A 21300-nucleotide genomic window follows, 5' to 3' on the forward strand; every position below is an offset into this window, starting at 1 on the left:
TCCTGAAGCATGGAAGTAACGATACCTATTTTGGCTTGATTTAAAGCCAAAGAAGCTTAAAACACCAGGAAGTAGACAACCTTGCTTTAAATAATTTAGTGGAATTTTGGTTTGTATTAGTATTTTTTCCCCCTGAAGAAATTATAATTTTCATTAAAATTAAAGATTTTGATTTGTAAGTAAGTACTACTAAGTTTTATTCTAAACTGATGTTACAGTTTCCCCAGTAGAAGAGATATACTATATCTGCACACATAAGGCTTTGCAAATGTCCAGCATACTTCTGCAGAGAGTACATAATTTACTTTCTCTTAAAAATGTTTTAGAAGTCTTCATGGAAGATACTTCTTAATTTACTATATGATCTTTAACTAGTGGTTTAGCATCAAGTTGTGTTTGGAGTGATACTCAAGTAGAATTGTGACTAAGCCTACTAAATTTAAATTAAGTAGTATTGCTCAAAAGATGTTTGAAATGAATTGATTCTTAATTAAGCATAAATTATGATTTACTTAAGTTATGCTACAGCAATCAACTTCTACAGAATAAGTTAGAGAATTCATGTTTCATTCAGTTCTAAAATATTCTTGTTTAAGTGGCAGTTTAGAGTAAGCGTACTGTGGTATAGCTGCTATATGTTCAACATCTGTCAAGTAAAGCAAACAAGCTTTCAGTTTCAGGGTGGAACTTACATTTTGACTGTTTCAGATTCAGAAAGTGTGCAACAAAAAACTATGGGAAAGATACACTCACAGGAGGAAAGAGGTCTCTGAAGAGAATCATAACCATGCTAATGAAAGGATGCTGTTTCATGGTGAGATATTGAAATGCATCTTAGGAACTCATTTCACCATCAACACTCTTTAGTGGAGGGTTTCTACTGGCTCAAACAAAGTAAATTTTCTCACTGGAAATACATGCTAGGTTTTGCCTAAGTTTTATGTGAACAAGTTTTGTATATGTCACAATGGAGACATATAACGAACTGCATCTTCCTTCTGAAATTTGCATCTCCTTATCTCTCCCCAAAGGAGACTTCAAAGATCTAAGTGAAAACACTGTAGCAGTTATGAATGGAGAAGGAGTGTGCCTCCTCCTTGATTAAGTTACTAATTCTGTTTTACCAGCTTTATGACCAAAATGACTAAGGGTCAAACTTTATTCTGCTATGGGTTGTTTTGGGGTTTGGGGTGGGATTTTTTTGTATTCTTGCTTTTATAATTTGATAAGTTAGTTCTTGTTCATCATTCCAGAAAAAATAGCTTACAGTTAGCAAATTAAAGCCAATTGAAAGCTGTCCTATGCGTAAATACGTAGGTTTTCGTGACACGCAAACTAAGCAAGTTCACTGTATATCCTTACGATGAAAGCTACGTATTTCCCAACATAATATATTACTGTTGGAAGCAGCAATAACACAATAATTACTGCTTGCCCAAACGTGTAGATATCTAAGTCCTGTGTTTTGACTGTGGTCTGTACCCCTGCAAGAGAAAACAGCCTCTTAATGGAATGACCTGTCTTTAAAGGAAAATCTTTTAAATTAGTAGGATAACAAAATTATCCCTGGAGCAAAGCAATTGATGCCTTATGAGGGTTCTGGTTTTTTTGATTTTTAATTTTAAAGTCTTTACATATATTTTAAGCATTAACATATGTCTTTAACCACATGTCACTTGCAGAAGACGAAGAGCATTTGTCATAGGTTTTTCTCATTCTCATCTGGAATGTCCTTCTGCTTCATAAAAGGTTTTATCATCTTTATGCTGAAGGGATAAGGCTTTGGGTTATTTTCACTGTAATTCCCAACATGACTGTGAAATGCCATGTTCTCTTAGAACAGCTTTTCTCTAAAGGTGCTTTCGTATTTATATATAATGTTATAAAAATCCTTATTTAAAAAACCTGCACTTTTTGTAGAAATTAATGGATATCAGGTGTCTCAAGATGCAGAATCCAACCATTTTGAACAGATTATTCTTTAAGGCTAAATTTTATGACCATTGCAAGTAAATGAATACTGGTTCATGTTTATTGCTTTTTAAATGCCATCTACTTCATGTTAGGAAGAAGATGGGATTTGTGTAGCAATGCATTCAAAGAATCTTGGTTAGAAGGAAGCTCTGCTGAAGAGAGTGCAGATTCATAGAGCCTTCTCTTGCAACAAAAGTTGCCTCAGATATTATCATTTGTAAACCTTTGTTAAAAAAGTACGCTTATCAGCTACTGTCCTTTGTATAACACCTCTAGCAAATCGGTTGTGCAAATCTGAGATCAATTTCTGGAGACTGATTTCCTTGTATGTGTGGAAAAACTGTACAAAAAGTTGGGGAATGTATGGTTGAATTGTGACACATAGAAAAATCTCTATATACTGTATTTTCAGTATTTTACTTCCTTTCTTTTAGGCTCCCCATTTGTGAATGCAATCATTCACAAAGGCTTTGATGAGAGACATGCCTATATAGGTGGCATGTTTGGAGCTGGGATTTATTTTGCTGAAAACTCTTCCAAAAGCAATCAGTATGTGTATGGAATTGGAGGTGGCACTGGATGTCCAGTTCACAAAGACAGATCTTGTTATGTTTGCCACAGGTAAGTTATTCAAACGAATCTGATTTTGCCTTAGTGTATTTTGTTATAGACCATCAAGTTAGCAGGGTCTCTGAAGAAAGATTTGCTTGGTAACCAAACCCCAGCACTCTCTATATTCTGGGCTTAATAGAGACTTTCAGAAAACTTTGATATTTAGGTCTTAAAGAAGCTTTAACCATCTTCAGGGCATTTAACCAAACCTTTGCCCTTAACTTATTATAAAAATTAGACTTGTCTAATTTCTGTCTTTTTGTTCTGTCTAATTGTTCTGTCTTTTTATAATGAAAACAACAAAACATACTGACAAATTCTAGTATGCGGTATTTCGTGTTGACCTAGAGTTTGCACTTGGCCTTGATGTTGATTTGGCTGTTATATACAAATCTAGTGTTAAAACACAAGTGAATTATGTTGATAGTATGAGTGATGGGGGCACCCTCAGAAAACTTTTTTAAAAAACAAACAAGTTTAAAAAAAAACCACAAAAAGGTAGTGACAATCTTTGAGTACATTGTTAAACATTCTGTTTCCAGTAATTAAGGTAAATGTTTTTCAGTATTATTACCAACCCTTTCCTCAGGCTAAAGAGCTTTTCCAAAGGGAGCATAACTTTTGTCCTTCAAAACAGAACTTCAGAATTTTGTGAACTACAAAGAGTGACTAAAGTGGCTTTAAAGTTCCACTGTTCTCCTCAAGCAAAAGTTTCAAATAACGAAGATAGTCTTTCTGGAGCTTCACAAGTATTTTGTATTCATGGTCCTTTTTCCCCTTTAATACAGGCAACTGCTGTTTTGTCGTGTAACGCTGGGCAAGTCTTTCCTGCAGTTCAGTGCTATGAAAATGGCTCATTCTCCCCCAGGACATCACTCAGTTACTGGGCGACCCAGTGTAAATGGATTGGCATTGGCAGAATATGTCATTTACAGAGGGGAGCAGGTAAATAGGTTTTTGGTTTGGTTTTTCAGACTTTTTTTTTGAAAGGCATGTAATGTGTTGGGTTTTTTTCTTACTTTCAAGGTGCTAGGGCTTGCTTTGTCTTAAAACAAACTGCAGCTGTGGTAGCAGGTGAAAGGATCTGTGTTTCCTGAATGCTCCAGGCATTTTTACCTTTGACATTTTGCTTTTGTTTCTTTGGTGTAAATACTTTTTTCCCCTCTCTAGCAAATGTTCTGAATTTATCCACAAAATGAAATCATAATAAAGAATGTATGTGTCACTCTTTCAGGCTTATCCAGAATACTTGATTACTTATCAGATTATGAAACCTGAAGCCACCACTGAAGCTTAAGACAAATTATTTGTGGAAAACCATCAGACTTTGGATGCAAAGATTCCAATGGCTGCCATCCTGTTAATTACAATGAGTTGTTGAAAATCTTTCATCCACAGGTGGTGTGGTAGCAAATGTGAACAAAATATACCGGTTTTGACTTGATAAAGCTTTAATAATGTACAGTATGTTTTTCTAAAATTTCAGAAATGTCGTCTTTTTCAGCACTTTAACAGATACCATTCCAGGCATAAACTTGTGTTTGGCTGTACTAAATTATAAACAAAAATTAACTTGAAATAATGGTTTTATACAGTACTACATTGAAATTTAGCAGAAATTGTAACGCTCTATACAGGAACTCATTTTACTAATATTGTGTTCTTTAAAACACTGCATTTACACTGAAAACGTTTTCATTTGTAAAACTGTATATAAGAGCTTTTGTACTAGCCTGGTATTTATTTACATTGCTTTGTAATATAAGTGTTTTAGAACTGCAGCCTTATACAAAATGTTTTTTCCAGATGTTGATTTGTTCATCTGTTTTCTCATGCACGATAGATTTGAAAAGCCAATTTTTTTTTCAGGGTTTATCACTTACTTGTGAGGGCAAAAGCAAATTTTATCTGAAGAGGTTTAGAAATATCCAACTTTAGATTGAATATGCAAATTTTTGTTCTGTATTTTTATTTATGAAATATACATTCCTGAGAATGATGGCTTATGAAAATAGAATGTTCCAGCTGAATACTAAAGTGTTTTTTCCACCTACTTCCTAGAGTTGCATATTTTATTTCTGTAAAATGTCTTCTGAAGTTTTTTATTTAACTGTGAGAGTAGTTAACCTGTATCTTCAATTCAAGGCGAGTAGACCTTGCAAGTTACAGTTTTAGTAAATTATTTTCTTTGAATGTAGTTGGAAAATTAACCTCAAGGAGGTCTGTCTTGAGTTCCTCTTGCTTACATTTAAGCCAGGAAGTTAAATAGTTTATTCCTAATATGAGGGCAAACAACTTGGCCTTTTTTGTATGCTTATTTTGATAAATTAATCTGCCTGTTGGTGCCCTTGGGATATGAGTATTGCGAGGTGGAAATATTAAAAACCATCCTGTCATCTCCTGTGTTTCTTCCATATTAACATGCAAGCTGTAGTTGAAGCGGATGTGTAGAAGTGTGTTATCTTCAGTGCTTTTGGCTGAGTGGAACTGGTCAGGGTGCAAGGTTCTGCTCCCTGTGCTCAGCCGGCTGGGCGAGGAGTGTGTGAGTGGGATGAGCAGCTCTTCCATGGCAGCAGCTGCCTTCGGTAGCCTTGGTAAGACCACTTGGGTGGAGGAAGAGTACAAAGGGTACAACCCCCTGTTCAGGTCTCATTCAGGGTTACTGAATGCACCGACCAGTTCGGTCAGCCTTATCGTAGCTCTCTTGTGTACGCTGCTTCTCTTCCATCTGCAGTTTTTACCTACATATTTCAAAAATATGTAAATACAAATTACAGTCCATTTGGGATTAAAGTGGTTAGGAGTATATTTTAGTTGTTTTATATTTCTACATACAGGACAGTGTCCCAGAAGACAACTTTGTTTGCAGGGCATGTTATCATACCCATGGTTTTAAATGTAGTAACTGGTCAAGATAATGAAATCGTCTTGCTGATGTGGTGGTTATGTAATTATGCTCTATGTAAAAATATATTGAACCTTACCCAGTTATGTGGGGAATCTGAATAATAAGATTGCATAACTCTTGCAGAAAGTAATATTGGCTATGAATAAAAAAGGCTTTGATTTTTAGGTACTTTCTACCAGCATGTTGCCTGTTCCTTAGGTATAGTAATGCTGGAATTGGTGTTCATGCAAAATCTGTTCAGTATGTTTAAAACTTTTTTGTTATTGCTAAAATGCTTCATTCTCTATGAATGATCACTTAATGTCTTGTAAAGTATTGTGGTATGATAGCATTTTAATTGGTACCACAATGTTAGTTTTGTCTGTTTGGGGATTTTTTGAGCTGTTTTTTTGCATGACATACCTTGCACTCTGAAGATGGAAGCTGTAATGATTTGATAATACTGACTGTTGAGGTAAATCTTTAATCTGTTGTGCAATTAGTTCTGCTTTACTCATCTTAAAGTGTCTTTACATGTACTGTATAACATTCCATATCCATTTAACACTAAATAAATTTAATTCACTGGTTTTCTGGTAGCATGAGAGTAATTACAGACGTAGTGTGTCAACCCATTGTTTTAAATGTAAGCATGCAAAATACTGTAACAAACTACATCATTAGAGGGGAAATTAATTGCATTAAATAGAAAAGCTTTTAATGTGGATGAAAAACTGTAAATACTGTGGAAACTTTTAGTTTGATATATGGCTAACTAACAGCTTTAGCTAACAGGGAAAATGTTTTAATAATAAATCTAGAAGTAAGCTTCAATTTATGCATTTAAAACTCCATAATATAGTCCAAACTGAAAAAGAAAACTGCCTTACATTGGTTTTGTGAAATGAAAAGTAACCCAAAAAGTCTTACCTTTCAGATAACTGCGTAGGTAGCAGTATGATATACATGAGCAACAACAAAAGTACTGCTTAGATCACTTGTAATACCACAATAAGCAAGTAATTTTATTTCAGTAGGACCACTTAGATGGTAGAAGGTTTCCAAAACCAGACTTGTATAGAAGATTTAAATAGATGTGAGCACTAGAGGGCAGGAAAGCAAATGTTTAGTAAGATCGAGGGTGATTAAAATCTTTAAAGTATCTTGGGAGTACAACTTCTGATAAAATGGCTGCTGAAAATTCCACCTATCTAGGTTGTAAAAAATAAAAATTAACTTTCCATTCTGCATTAGTTTTTTAAAAACTAAGTAATTAGTATAAAAACAACTGCTGCAACTAAGCAAATTGAAAATGTTAAGGTTTTGTCTTAAAAACTTTACTCATAACTTAGACTTGAGTTCTTAAAAATTAAAAAATAATTTAGCCAGACTCTTGTCATCTATAACTGAAAAACTTAAGATTATCCATACAATGCATGTTCAAGAGACATGTTGGCACTAATTTTGAATGGAAATAACTGTGTGTAAAAGGAGTTGCCACTGTCTTTTCTACCCTGAACTTACTCATGAAACACAATGCTGTGTGTGTATATGTATGTGTGTATATAAGAGTACACACACATGCACACACACTTGCTCACTCGCTCACTCAGTTCATTCACCAAGAAGCTGAGAAAAAGTTTAAAAAGTGACTTCTCCAGCAGACCACCATTGTCAGTGAGGGTGCAGCAGCCTAGGAGCCATTTCCCCTCCTGCCCATCTCCTGAACTTAATGTAATAAAGCAGTTTTTCTCTTTGGCTGAAAACCACAACAGCATCCTGTTGGGTGGCTTGCCTTCTGCCTTCCAGTAAAAAACTATAAAGGCTTGATTTGTACTCATCTAATGCAACAGTACAGCAAAGACTGCTTTCTCACCTTCAGTGCACTGGAAAATCAGCCTGAGGTCTGCCCCTCTGTGGTGCTTGGAGTTGTGCTTTTCCTGCACTCACTGAAGTTGCCGTAGGTGGAGATGGTGTCAGCAGGGGAAGTGCTATAGTCAAGGGTGCAGAGGGAGGCGTGTGCCTCTTTTTGCCCCTCTCCAGCAAGCATAAGCAATGGTACTTCTGAGAGTATCAAGGGGTTTCTTCCCTCTGCCTGCGGCTCACTACATCAGAAAAGCTGCAGGCGGCCAGAACAGGATGCAAGATAAAAAGAAAAAGCATGTAGATGACTGGTTTGAAGTTAACATGTTCTGCCCTAGAAAGGGGCAAGGTTGGTAACAGAGAAGACAGGAGGGGAGAGATAATAAAAGAACTAATAACAACCTATAAAGAAAGGCAAGTTCTACAAGCACTGAAAAGTTATGGTGGGAATAACTAATATAATTATTAGGAATGGTCAAGATAAGCGGGATGCATCAACTTGCTAACTTGTGTTTGGAATCATTTCTGCCCATTTTGAGTTAAAACAGCAAAGAAGCGTTGATGTGTAGACATTACAGGGATTTCAAAATAGCTCCTTTTGAGAAGAACACACAAGTTTAGGAGGGGAAAGTTGCAGCCAATTCAAAGCATTAACATTAGACCTGGGAAATAATGTGTGCAAGAAAAAGAAATAGGATTTAAAAACTGAAGGCAAATGTCCTATAGCATAGTTCTTTAAAACATTGTTTCTGAAGCATTGATGATCAGAGACAAGCTGAAAAACCACAGTAGATTAGCATACCAGTAAATTAAAGTATGTCACATTAAATTATCTGCCTGGATTCTGTCTAGTGGTAGGATGTATATGGGGAGGTGGGGATTTTAATGCAGCCAGAAAATTCAAAGATGGAAGTAGAGGTCAGGTCCATCTCTCCATCTGTAATCTTGATAAAACTGCTAAATTTATTCAGCTGCAACAGAAGTATGTTTCAGCTGGGATCTTCATGGGTGGCAGCAAAGGGTACTGAGGTGGTTTCTTCCATAGTACAATGGCAGTGTACACGATGTCATTGCACAGTGCATGTGCAGTGACACAGCTTGGGCAACACCTGCTTGCAAAGTTTTTAAGTTAGGACAATTAAGAATTTTCAAAAGATCATAGTAGTAGTAGTATTTGCAAACCTTAATATTTAAAATAGATGTGAATTGTTTAAGGAGGAAAAGAAAATGCACTAGGGCCTAAGAACGTATGACTGAGACTTTGTAGTTGGGAAAGCAGCTTCATGTCAGCTGATAATAGTGTTTGCAGATCTAGGTTAGTACGTGTGGGAAAGGATTCGTATTGAATGATGAAGCTAATAGAAATAGCCTGAGAAATAGACTTGAAAGTAGTCACTTATTTCTGGGCTAGTGGTGTATGGGTTTATGTTGTCTAGCTGCTCAAACAAGAAGTTCATTCACAACAAGAAATTTATTCAATTTTGTGCAGTAGTAGGCATCATAGATTAGGAGACAGGTATAGAAATAGAACTTTTTACTAGCCAGATAAGGAACCAGGTAAATAAATTAGGTGGGTAAATAAATTAAGCAAGTAAATAGGATTGACATGTAAGTAGAACTGAAATTACATGACCAAAGGAAAAAATTGGTTTTGTTGCAAAAACGAGTAACAATAAATCAATTAGTGTATATAATATTTATGACCCAACTGAGGAGGATATTGTAGCTAAGAGTTTTTAATTATTGAATTAGTTAAAGTGGAAGCTGGCAGTAGTTAACATTAAGTATTGTTTTAATTAGTGCTAGAATGAACTACCAAGCAGTCCAAAAGTGTCATCTCTAAACAAATCTGTATGTGATGACCAGTGCCTGATAGATAGTGGTTCCATGTTTGGAAGTATTTTACTGAAGCATTGCAAATATGAGTTGGTATTAAAGGGCTTAATTTTGAATAACAAATATTTGTTGGAGCACCTGTTTTCATAAAACAAAGTCTAATTCAGGACTTAGGGAAAGAACCTTCTTAGCAGTAGGTTACTAAAACCTGAAGATTTATGAATAATTGAAAGAGCAGTTTCACAGATAGCATAGTCCCAGTAATAACATGAGACCCCTGAAGCATGTAGTATAGAAGGTGTTATTTAATGCAAAGATTCTAAAACCAGTAATCTGACAAAGAAATGAATATGACTTCAAAATAAAGGGACTAATGTTATGTGAAAATGCACTAGAAGCTGCAAAAACACAGGTTTTAAGAGAAGAAAAAGTTCTGTTGGGACTGGAGCTTGATGAATGGAGAACAGGTAGTGTATTACTAGTAAGATGGATTTCTAAAGGTGCAGAACAGACAGACCTTGAAGAAAAAATTGAGTTTAAAAGGTGGGGGACAGGGCAGGGAATTGACTGAGCATCTCTGAGAGTGGTGGCAGATATGTTAACAGAGAAAATCCGGTCAGTGGTACACCAGATCTGAAATAGCCTACACAAAATTAGAATAAAAGGCACTAAGTGTCTTGTTAAGAAGACAAAAATAGAGAAAGGTGCTGCTCTTAACTGTGGTGAAGAGTAAGACAGATTGCTGAATTTTGGAAATAAAAAACTTTAAAGTGAACCCTCTATCCAACACCCTGTTTATATATGTCATGTAAGCATTTTAAGTATCTTTAAAAGCCTCTGAACATTCGTATAATCAGACTCGAAATGAGATGCAGTGGCAGAACGATGAGCTGGTTGCTAGCACATTTCAAGCAATCCTCAATAGTAGCACAGAGCAGACTAGTCCCAGGGGGAAATTCTAATGGAAATAACCCATTATGGATAGGATTGGACAAAAAAAAAATGGAAACCTACTCTTTTTATGCAATTGTGTATTAGACCGTATTCCAAGGCACTTCTGAAATATCGCCTGCTATTAAAAGTGCGCTTAATCAATTATGATTTAGGAAACACCTAATAAAAAGAAGAGAGTTTGTAAAATACAAGAAAGAAATAAAAGTAATTTCAGACCTGGATCAATTAAAAGGAATATTTCACATTTACTGTAAATGGAAAGATTTATTCAGGGACATGCTTTAAAACCAGTTTTGGATTGTTCTATATATGTAAGTACCACGTGTCTGCTGTAAGGAAGTAATACAGCAGAAACACTGAAATCATGACAGTAATTTGCAAGAGATAGAAAATCTTGTACACGTGGCAACTTCTAATAGCCAAGGACTTGTACAAAATAGTCCGTAAACAAACCGTTATGGATTTAGGCATGCCTGCTTTCTGTCTTCTGAGACTTCCCTCCCCGTTCCCAGAAAATGCTAGCTTTTCAGTAAAGGAGTTATGTATGAGTTAAATATCTCAGATATCAAGTTTTGGTTGTGGGTTGTTTTTTTTTTTAAGAAGAAAGAGTAACGATGAGATGTTGTGCAATTAAGAGCTTAAATACTATTAATTGTGTAATAGGGTGCATTGCTATGTATTACAGATGTTTTATTGCAATATCAATAAATAACATATTTTCCTTAAAAAAAAAGAAAAAACTTTTTTAAATAATGCTTAATATGTCTCCTTCACTGGACTGATTTTACAGTACAGGTTTTGGGGAGTTTGTGATTCAGCATCTTTAACCTACTTGAAATACTGTTAAAATAGTGGGTTTGGACTCACTGACCTACTAGTTTTAGCATAATGAATTTTCTCATATCTGTAAACACAATGAAATCGCATGTATTTGCCTCAGAATTCTGTTATTCTCAGACAAATTAATCAGAACTATATTTATACATACCCTAATTTAGCAATGCAGGTATCTTAAGGTTATTAACCGGAAGAATTGGCTTCTCAGACACAAATCAGTCTCCCCTGTTGTACCTAATTCTGGAGGTAAAATGTAACCAGGATTTCCCAGAATGGGGTTTGACATGTAATACCGTAGGGAAAAGGCTGTACACACATTTTTTCTCTGAAATTTACTTCCTGATCTAAGCTTTTGCTTACTCACATCAGGAGGGGCTTGCGGATAGTTAGGAAGGTCCAGGCAGCCAGGTGATCTGCCTCTTTTCCCTGAGCGATACGGAGGGGTCCCTGTCGCGTTCCCCGGTGTCACTGCTATAGGTGGCTCCAGAGACCCCCGCTGTCAGAGATGTCACTAAACAAAGAGCGTTGCAGCCTACATTCACCTGAAAGACTCGGGCTCTCTTCAGTGGCCTTTTACACCTTCTCCTTTGTCACTGACCGCAGGGACTTGCTGAGACCTCAGGTTCTTGGTTCAGAGTCTGCACTGCTGTAGACCCTGTACCTGATCTGGAGAAACGCTGGAAGCCTGTTCTGTGTGGCTGGAGCTTCATGATCTAAAATGTTTGAGTGATGCGGATGGCATGTGACAGGAATACACACATCCTAAATGAACAGCAGTTTCCATGAGGATCTCTGTACCTGTAGATAGCAGACAGGCAAGTATCATTTTTATTGCTGGAATTCCCTGTTTCTCTACAGATGTTTCTGTACAGCGTTCTCTATCATTTTACCTGGTTTCTTTCTCATCCCAATTCTCTAATACAGTGATTCGACCCAGAGTTCTATGATAGTCACAGTATGCACTGAGAAGCTGAAAGGCATTTCAGTGTAGATAAAAGTCAAGTTTATCCAGCTTGCTTCCAGGTAACTTCACACAAAAATATCTGCTGTGGTGCTTTAAGATACACCTTGGAAAAGCAAATTATCATAGAATCATAGCATGGTTTGGGTTGGAAGGAACCTTTAAAGGTCCTCTAGTCCATCCCCCCTGCACTGAGCAGGGACATCTTCAACTAGATCAGGTTGCTCAGAGCCCCATCCAGCCTGACCTTTAATGTTTCCAGGGGTGGGGCATCTACCACCTCTCTGGGCAACCTGTGCCAGTGTTTCACCACCCTCATAGTAAAAATTAGATTCATTCTTTGTTGATACTAAAGAACCTAAATTGCAACTGGTAATTTTAAATCTTGTATTTGATAAGGATAAAATTAGTATATATTTCTAGAGGTCTTTGATTTAGAGAACTTTGCTTGCTTTGAAATAGGATATTTCTATTCTCAATGTTAACTCACAAGAGTAAGGTCACATGATAATAAAAGCTGACTGCCATTTAAAGTAGTTTCAAGTAAATAAGGAGTATCTGCCTGAGAGAAAAGGAACTATGTCCAGCTTGCATTTGTAGTTTTAAGATTCAAGAAATTAAGTTGAGGAGCCTATACTGCTAATTGTTAAAAACAAGCTAGATTAATCTGCATACTAATGATGTAAAATGCATGTGAAACCTCTAGCTCCGTATGTGGAAAGCAGCACAAGCAAGACCACCAGTTCTGCCAATGAGTCATTCACGTTTCCCACTGTTCTCCTCTATTGTAGCAAAATGTGAGAAGCTGCTGTCAGGCCACACAAACAGTGCTCTTTATTGGGCTTTACCAAGGCATGATCAGGCGTCTATGCTGAGGCTGCCAGCCTCAAAGAAGGGCTATGGGATGACATCTGGCCGCCTGGCTTTGCTACAGATGGATTTATGAGCTGTGAAAGATGGCCAAATTAACATCTTCTGCATTCTTGATAGGATTAGGGTTTCTGGGACATGCAACCATTTGCATATTGCCCTGACTTACCACATTAGTATTGTGTTCGTGGCTCATTTTAATAGATTTTTGAGGGGGGCTTTCTCCCTTTACATCCTACCATTTTTCAGTCACTGTTGGCAGTGATGCAGCTGTGTTGGTTTAACAGACCTAGCAGAAATCATACTTCTTGCTCTGACTTCTTCCAGTTACAATCTTAATGCAAATCAAGAGCAGCAGCAGTTGTAGTAAGCTCTCTCACTCGGGGAAGGATGCTCTTCACTAGGGATGAGCTCACACACACACACATGCACACACAGTTTAATGACTAATGCACTTCTATGAGAGCCCATGAAAATTGTCCCTAGGAGTTAAAGAGAGAAGATCTCACCCAAGCTACCTTTCTATGGCCTCAAGCAATTATTGAAGGTCTTGGAAAGCTTAATTTAATCTATAAAAATGTAACTAAAAGCCCTGTTAGCATTAAATGCCTGTTCCTTTCCCTTCACCCCCTCCCCACAGAAGACAGACTGCATGATTTTTTTTTTTTTTTTTTTTTTGCAATGCTGGTCATCCAGTGTTGCTAAAATACAGCTTGTGTTTGCCAATACACTGGACATGGCTTCAGTTTGCTGTGTCTGCAGTGAGTGACGATGGCCACACCATCCCTCGGTGGTTCCCCAGTGGCCTGGTGCCTGCCTGGGTGGTGGCACAGGACAAAGCCTCTTCCTGGGAGACAGGGAATGGTCTGGGCTGGAGACGGTGAGCCCCGCTCAGCACCAGTGCAAGGCTGACAGCAGGGGTGGGAGAAGGGGCCTGTGGGGCCCCCGTGGGATGGCAAAGCAGGTGAGGGCTGGTGGGGTAAGAGCATGGCTAGTACTGGAAGATGCTGTATGACAACACAGGCCACCAAGGGTGGCCATTGTCCCTTCAGGCCCCTAGGGTGGGTCTGAGGCTTTAGGTGTGGGTAGGAGTGATAGTGGAGGATTTAAAATGCAGCTTAGATGCACCATTATAGTCCCATTAAATATAAGGCCAAAGACTGTTTAATTCAGCTTCTGATCAAGATACTAGCAGGGAAGCCATTAGCTCATGTCAGTGAGGCCATGGTTTGTGTCATCACAGAAAAAAAGTATCCCATTCTTTTCAATAGTCTAACTGGTTGAACTTCTCTGAGTGATCAACCCCACATCTATTTTTTCTGCCCTCCAGTATTGTTTTCCAGATAGAAATAAGCAGTGTAAGTGAGACACTCTGTGGCAGGACGCTGGAAGGGTGGTTTGGGCTGCACAGGCAGCTCACTGCCTGTGGGACTTGGAAACAACAGCAAGCAACTGGCCCAAGCCCAGAAAAATACAACTCGGAGCATTTACAGATAGAAGGCAAACAGAGCTGCAGTTAATTCTGTGTAACCACATAGATTTCACGTTTTTTGTGATCTTTAGAGCCAGAGATCCATGGCCTTTCCATGCTGCTGCTGGGACAGCCTGGCACCCTCTAGATGCTCTGGCGAAGATGTGTGGGGAGCTTGGTAGTTACACTTGGTCATCTTAATGCTGCCATGTAATTCACTGTATATGATGTTAAGTGAAACATTGCTGTTAGCTAGTTTGAAATCACCCTTTCTTCAGACCAGATATAGGGAAACAGAAATAAATGGACCTTTGTGGACCCCTGATTGCATTCAGTTGCAAGAAACAAACAGCTGATGCTGTAGACTTACAGCCATTTCAAATGAGATTTCAGCAGCCCTGTCACTGAAAGAGCCAGCTCACCTGCCTCTGGACACTCACTTCAGGTCCTGTGCCATCCTTTCCCTGATGCTGATATGACCATCTGGGGGAACTGACCCAGCAGAAACCTCCCCTGCCCCAGAATGCTTCAAACTAGACTGATCTTGTTTGTGACATGGCTGCATAAACACTTGCACTGACATAAAAACATGGGCAAGAGCAAAACAGGAGAAGGACAAGGCTGCCTCTTCCAGCTGCAAGGCCAACTTCTGCCAATTGCAGTTGATGGCGTAAGCAATGTTCCCCAGCCTTGGGGTGCGGGTGCAAGGTAACCGGGTTAACTGCACAGGCATGCAGTGAACAGGATTTCCAAGGTGCATAGAAAAGAGAGGGTATCCAACAAATCGCTGTTTCAAATTTACAAAGAGTACTTATATGTACTTAGTCCTTACCTAGACTATGTAATAATAAAAAAATAAATGAGCTATTCTTCTTCAGGAAATGATGACTTTTCCAGCCTTATCTTCTGAATGTTGTACATTCACTTCTACTCTTATTTAATGTTAGGTGGTGCCTTCTCTGTAGAGCCAATTACTTTTGCTGCAAGTGATGCGTGATGGAAATATTTTCATTAACCTCCTTCAGGAGCTAGCTCTGCACTTCCAACAAGAAGTCTGCTCTGCTCTGGCATCTTAGTTTAAATAACTTGAAAGGATTTAGCATCTCTCAGAGTCCCACCACACTGTCAAGTTGTGGGCAAAGGAACCAAAGAGGCAGAAACGTACATGATCATCTGAGTCTGATTTCCTTGGGCAGCAAAGAGCATGAAGAAGGCAATGAAACGTCTGCACAACCGAGGACCCACAAAAAAAAGCAGAGCAAGCTGTGACAGATTATATTCTGGTGGCATTGGGTGCATACTCCTAATTTTGTGATGTTATTTCATTCCTAACCCACGTTTGCCACACGGACACGTTAAAAGGAAGGCGGCAGACAGTGCCAGGTGATTTGGGCTCTCCCCGCCATCCTGGCACTGGCAGAAAGGGTGCACCAGAGCCTCTTGGTGGCCCAGTGATGTGTTGTCTCCACAGTTGCTCCCAGGCTGGCCCTGGCCCCAGGGCTACCTTGTCTCCGAGAAATGAAAATAGAAGCCTTTATCTCCCTTAGAGTTATAATAACTTCTTAAACCACACTATTTTTTTCCTCCCTGGTACCGTTTTCCTACAGGACTATGGCACTGTAAAGTTCCTGGCTCACAGACATCCATTGAAACAAACCGTCACGTTACCACTGCTATTTACCATGGACTAATAAAGCTTTAAAAAGCCCCCAGAAGCTATTAAGATGCCATTGATGTGTACGTGTGTGGCGGAGCCGGGCGCTGGAGGACGTTCATTGGCCCCGCGCTGGATGGGATGACATCAGGCCCCGCTTTCCATAGGGCCTCCAGCTTGCCCCGACGTCTGCTGAGGGCTGCGAGAGAATAGAGCCGAGGGGAGAAAACCTTCACACTACACCTGCTCAGCTCCAATGAGAACACAGGCAGCTTCAGCTGGGGATAAAAGAACTTAAAAAAAAAAAAAGAGAGACTGTAGTCTTGGAGCTGCTATTAGCGGGAGATGAATCACAAGAGACCATTTCATGCCGAGGGACTTCAGAGAGCAACATCTCCAAGAGCCATTAGCTCTCAGCGAGAGCCCTGCCGAAGCCCTTTGCTGTCAGGACAGAAGCATGCATACAAATTTTGTACCATTTGTCTTTGAGCAGAGACAAAAGATCAGCTCTAAATCCTCAACATCTTGTCTGGACTAACATGAAATAATACTCCCTTGTGTGACTGTCTTGTTACTCTTCTTTCCATCAAAAGAATACTACTGATAAATTTATTCATAATTTTGAAAGATATTGCTCTTAAAATTAAAAAAAAAAGAAGAAAGCACATGGGGTTGAGGCTATATTTATTCCTGTTAGTACAAATCATGCTGATGATAAGGATGGCAACTTTGGGAAGCGCACCGTACTTTTTTTCGTTGAAAACAAGTACAGCTTTAAAAAGTCAGCCACTAGGTTTTCTTCTCCTGCATTTCACTAAACTAACTCTGAGGATGATACATCTCATGTATTTTCTAGTTACAAGTGCAGTCTGAAAAAAAAAAACCAAAAAACAACTGCAGGATCTTTTGCTCTTTTTCAACCAAGTGTTCAGACCTTATAGCCATTTTGGGACCTGAGACCTTCACTTAATCATGCAAAAAAATCTGCTGAATCCAGTAGTCAGACTAAATAGGGGCTCTGGATATAATGTGCAGAATAAAATGCTTTAAGATCTTTTTTATTAAATTAACAATGTGTGCCGAAGTAGATAGTACATACAAATTTACATTTTAGGATTTGGATCTCTTTTATTGGACCAGATTTTGTTTTATGTATTTCCTTTGTTAAATAGGTATCAACTTCAGTACTTTGTGAACGTGTAATAAGAAATTATTTAATTCTGTATTCACCATGACCTTTTCATCAAATATTTTCTCACTTTCTAACATCTTAAATAGAAAATAATGTCATGTTAGAGTCTGAAATTAATTACAACTTAATCTAAGAAGCCTTATTTTACAAGGAGCAATTACTCCTAGATTTCCTCTGAGAGATGAACATGAAACTTCTCCAGCTGCTCCAACAGCTTTACAGCGGGTGTAAAGTGGGTGAGTGAATTGCACGACACAGGTGCTAGCGTGGCGATGGTGCTGTGCCTCTCAGGCACTACCCGGGCAGGCAGCAGAGCCCGCTGCCCAGGGCACGCACTGGCAGCAAGCGGTTATTAAACGCATGTACCTGTCCAGGGTGCAAGGGCCAGCAGCGAGGACAGAGCTCTGAAATATATATATTTTTTAATTAATATTTTTATATATAATTTATTTGCTGTCAGTGAAGCATCCGTGTGTTTCCCTGGTGCTCTGCTGACCCTCCACATTTGTCCCTGCGGGCCAGGGCTGGGTGGGAGCCTGGGGGCACAGGAGGGTTCTCTCCCGTGGGAAGGCTGGAGCTGACAGTAAAATCAGAGCCAGGCGGTCAGGCCATGGCCGCTGTTCAGCCAGTGGGAATGCGGGCTGAGCTCAGGCTAAGCCTTGCAGCCCCTCTCACGCCCTCTTCCCCCTCAGAGGAACACGCATCATTAACTTCCCGAGTGCTTCAAATATCAAGGGAAATATTTGCCTTCCGAGAGGCCAGCAGACTGTACACACTTCATAAAGCATGGCACATACCAAACAAGGTTAAGCCCTAAAACACTGAATTATTTCTAAAGCCGTAGATATTTCATACATGCTTGTACTTAACAGATCCCTTCCACGTAAGGAAGGAGTGTGAGGGCTGGGAGAGTTAATCTAAACTCTGTAATACTGTATGGTTAAAAGCCTCTTTCACATAATTGTGTTCATGAACTGAGCTTGGAATTATTAACAATTCAAATTATTACAAAGGAAGGAGTTTGGTGCTTGGCAAAATGACAAAGCCTGCCATTCAGTCGCCTCTTGTGTTGTGTTCCAGGTTTCATGGCCACTGATGTTTCTGGGTGAAACTCTCAGCAGCTTAGCCATTTCAAGATTGTTTTTTTTTAAATCAACCTCCCTAGACTTCTTCCCACAGTACCGTGGTGCTTGTGCTGGCAGCAACCCGGTACCACTTGTGAGAGTATCGTCTTTTACTTGTCTGCACCGAGGTAGCACAACCTGCTGCCTTTCAATACTGTGTCTAACTCTGCATGTCTTGAAATGGGTTGGGAAGAGGGAAGCAGGGGTAAAGCTCGGTGCTGTTTATGCAGGTCCTGAGTGTATAACAAATGAAAAGAGGACAGAGAAAGTAATTTGCAGAGTCAGTATTAGTAATGTAGGTGTGTGCAAGAGTACTCGTGTGCTCTGCTGCAGAAACTAATCCACTGAGGACCTACAACAGCCAGTGCCCACTAAGCCAAAACAGTAAGTATTTAAAATGTGTTTATGACAACTCAGTAACACTGTGGCACCTTAAAAATTGCAATAGGTATACTGTATGTGGCAGTATATTAGGATTCATTGGCTTAGTTTCAGTTTCCCTTTACAAAACAGGAATAAATGGATGGATGGTCCTTCAGAGCACAAGAGCTAGTCCCGTTGTCCAGGCAGGGCAGAGCTCATGTGCTGTCTTTCGTTTTGTGAATACTGGACCTCTTCGGTCCAGCATAACTCACAGCATTGAGCTGACTTACAGACATGGAAATACTTTCAAGTAAGACACAGCTGTGTCTATCTAAAGCTGCCATCATGTGAGCATCACTCCTATGCTGAACCTTTGGAGATTCGTGTTCTTAGTTCAGCTCTGCTCAGATAGTGAAGAAAGATTTATTTCATTTATTAACTTTGTGATGTCACTATATAGGAGGGGATTGTTACAAATAGCAGGACAGCTTACTGTCTGCTTTAACCTCACAAATTAGAGTAACATCTTGTAATTGTCCCTTCAAATTCAGAAAGTGGTGAAAGAGAGATTATTAGTTTGTTATTTAATAAGACCAAGGGTTTTCTGTGTCTAAAAAGAGTAATTAAAGCCACCTGCACTAAAAAGATATCCAGATTCAGCATCACTGTTTTTTCTCCAAAGGAAGATCAAGAAATGGTATTGCCAGCTGTTGAGGTTCTGTTGGAAACTCTAGACACTGAGACACCTGTTTGTATGGTCTCATGAATACATGATGAACTGTGAATTCAAACTGGCTGCCACCTCTACTGAGCAGCCAAAGGAAAGAAAACAATGCTGATTGTGGGCAATATGGCACCAAGCTGATTTTATTTTTTTTTTCCCCTGAAAACTTCCAAGAGTTAGAGCTCCCAGAATTCAAAATCCAGAAGCTAAAAGGTCAATTAATTCTTTTTTTTTTTAAGGTAGCTCATGCTTTTCCTTGAAAGACTCACCTAGTATCCTGATAATTTTAGCTGGCAGCACCCTTGTGATGATAACCCAACCTACAGCTGCATGTGGGGAAGGTGCCTTCTCGTTAATTATGCCCAGGACCACCTGCCTCTGGGATGGGAGAGTTTATCAGGCCTGTGGGGTGAGCAGCCAGGGCTTGCCTCTCGCAGGCTGACTATGCTGGCTCTTCTTCCTGAGGACATTGGGTAGCCAGGAGCAGCTGAGGAGGGAAGGATGAGATGACAGGAGCCAGCCAAGCCAGGAATCAGAGAAGTGGTGAAGGAGCATCACAGCTGCAGTGGCAGAGTAGAGGTAAGGCTGGTTGCAGAGTGGATGTGTGGGCAGATCTGGGTGGCTGAACTAAATCTGAAGGGGTGAGAAGTATGTGTTGCAGTAGAACTGTCATAGGGCTGGAAATGAACAGATTCTGTTGGAGGTGAAGATCTTAGCTGCAAAGTCTCCCTGTGTGTGTTTGGCTTAGCTGGTGGTGTCAGCTGTCACCTAACCATGGGAGAGGATGAAAAGGCTGAGCAGGAAGCAAAACGCTGCAATCTTCCCCCTTAAAAACAAATCTGAGGATCTGACTGTGGTTTTCCAGACTTTGAGATCTGCAATACCCAACATACAAAACTGAATATTTGTTGCTATTCAGCGTTGCCATTCAGCTCTAGACATTGGTGTTATTAACCACAGTAGACACAGTGAGTACAGTCTGTTGGGTTGTCATGTTTCATTACTTGGTGGTGCTATAGAAAAGACTTTGAGCTCTTTTGGAGAGTCAGGTGTGGTGGAACACAGAGCAAGGGATCATCTTCTTTCTTCTCCCTGCTCTTGACGTGCAGTCAGGTATGGGCTGTGGAGATCACAATCCCTTTTTTTAGAATCTGAGTGGGATATGTCTAATGGAGAGAAATCGGGACTGAGGAAAACCTCAGCTTTCCTTACCAAAATGTACCACAGAATTGTGCTTCAGTAAGTGGATATTTAACATCTCAAACCCCTCTTCCCCCCTTGTAAAACAACTTGCCTACTTCAACACTATGTCCCTCTAAATGTAACTGTGGCTTTGGCCTTAGCTCATTAGCTAGGTGAAACACCATTAATCTCCAAAATACAGTCTCTGTACCTAGCTGCTTTTGCGTTTCTCAATCTTTCCACGGCTGGTTTCTCACCCAGCTCTGTTCATGTTCCTCTTCAAAGTCAGAGATCATCTGTTCTGTGGGAACAGGACTGAACTGGCTTGTTTAGCTTGTGAAATCTTTGTAAGCCGGAAAGTTTTTTCTAGGACTTGCTGTTTAGTGAAGTCTCAGTTGTTCCTTATTTTGGTATAAATGTCTTTTTCTGATTGGGCAATTTCAGTCTAACTTTCAGGCTTATAGAAATTGATTTGGGGGATGGACTAGCTATCTCTCAGTGTTTATGTCCTTTGAAAAACTTTAATGTACTCAAACACATGAACTGCCCCGAGATGCCCCATCTCCTCAGTTAGTGGGCAGATGTCGCGCAGTGTAACGGCGCGGCACGTATTGCAGGGCTTTGACGAGAAAAGAGTTACATGAGCTTCTTGTCATAAAATAGTCACCACTTTATTGGAGAGGAAAAGAGGAAAGCTGATAAAGCCGAGGGACATCGGTGGCAGCGCTGGGAGGGCAGAGCAAGCCCCGGCCCGGGGGAGACCAGCCGCGCTCCCTCCCGGTGGGGCGGCGGCGGC

The 21300-nt window shown here is 39.7% G+C and overlaps 1 protein-coding gene across 2 annotated transcripts in view; it reads left to right on the plus strand.

Annotated features, from left to right (window-relative positions):
• TNKS2 (tankyrase 2) overlaps window positions 1–16516 on the plus strand; it is a 42135-nt gene extending 25619 nt beyond the window's left edge. The window contains exons 24-27 of one of the 2 annotated variants that reach the window (XM_068398141.1): window positions 709–814; window positions 2409–2595; window positions 3375–3531; window positions 15873–16516. In XM_068398141.1, coding sequence (XP_068254242.1) covers window positions 709–814; window positions 2409–2595; window positions 3375–3531; window positions 15873–15956 — 534 coding nt within the window. In that variant the 3' untranslated portion in view covers window positions 15957–16516. Of the gene's footprint in view, window positions 1–708; window positions 815–2408; window positions 2596–3374; window positions 3532–3820; window positions 4640–15872 lie in introns of those variants that run through there. The other variant, XM_068398142.1, reaches the window with a different exon arrangement.
• Window positions 16517–21300: the final 4784 nt, after the last annotated feature.

This window comes from Nyctibius grandis, chromosome 4 (assembly GCF_013368605.1).
Source record: "Nyctibius grandis isolate bNycGra1 chromosome 4, bNycGra1.pri, whole genome shotgun sequence".
Taxonomy (NCBI): domain Eukaryota; kingdom Metazoa; phylum Chordata; class Aves; order Nyctibiiformes; family Nyctibiidae; genus Nyctibius; species Nyctibius grandis.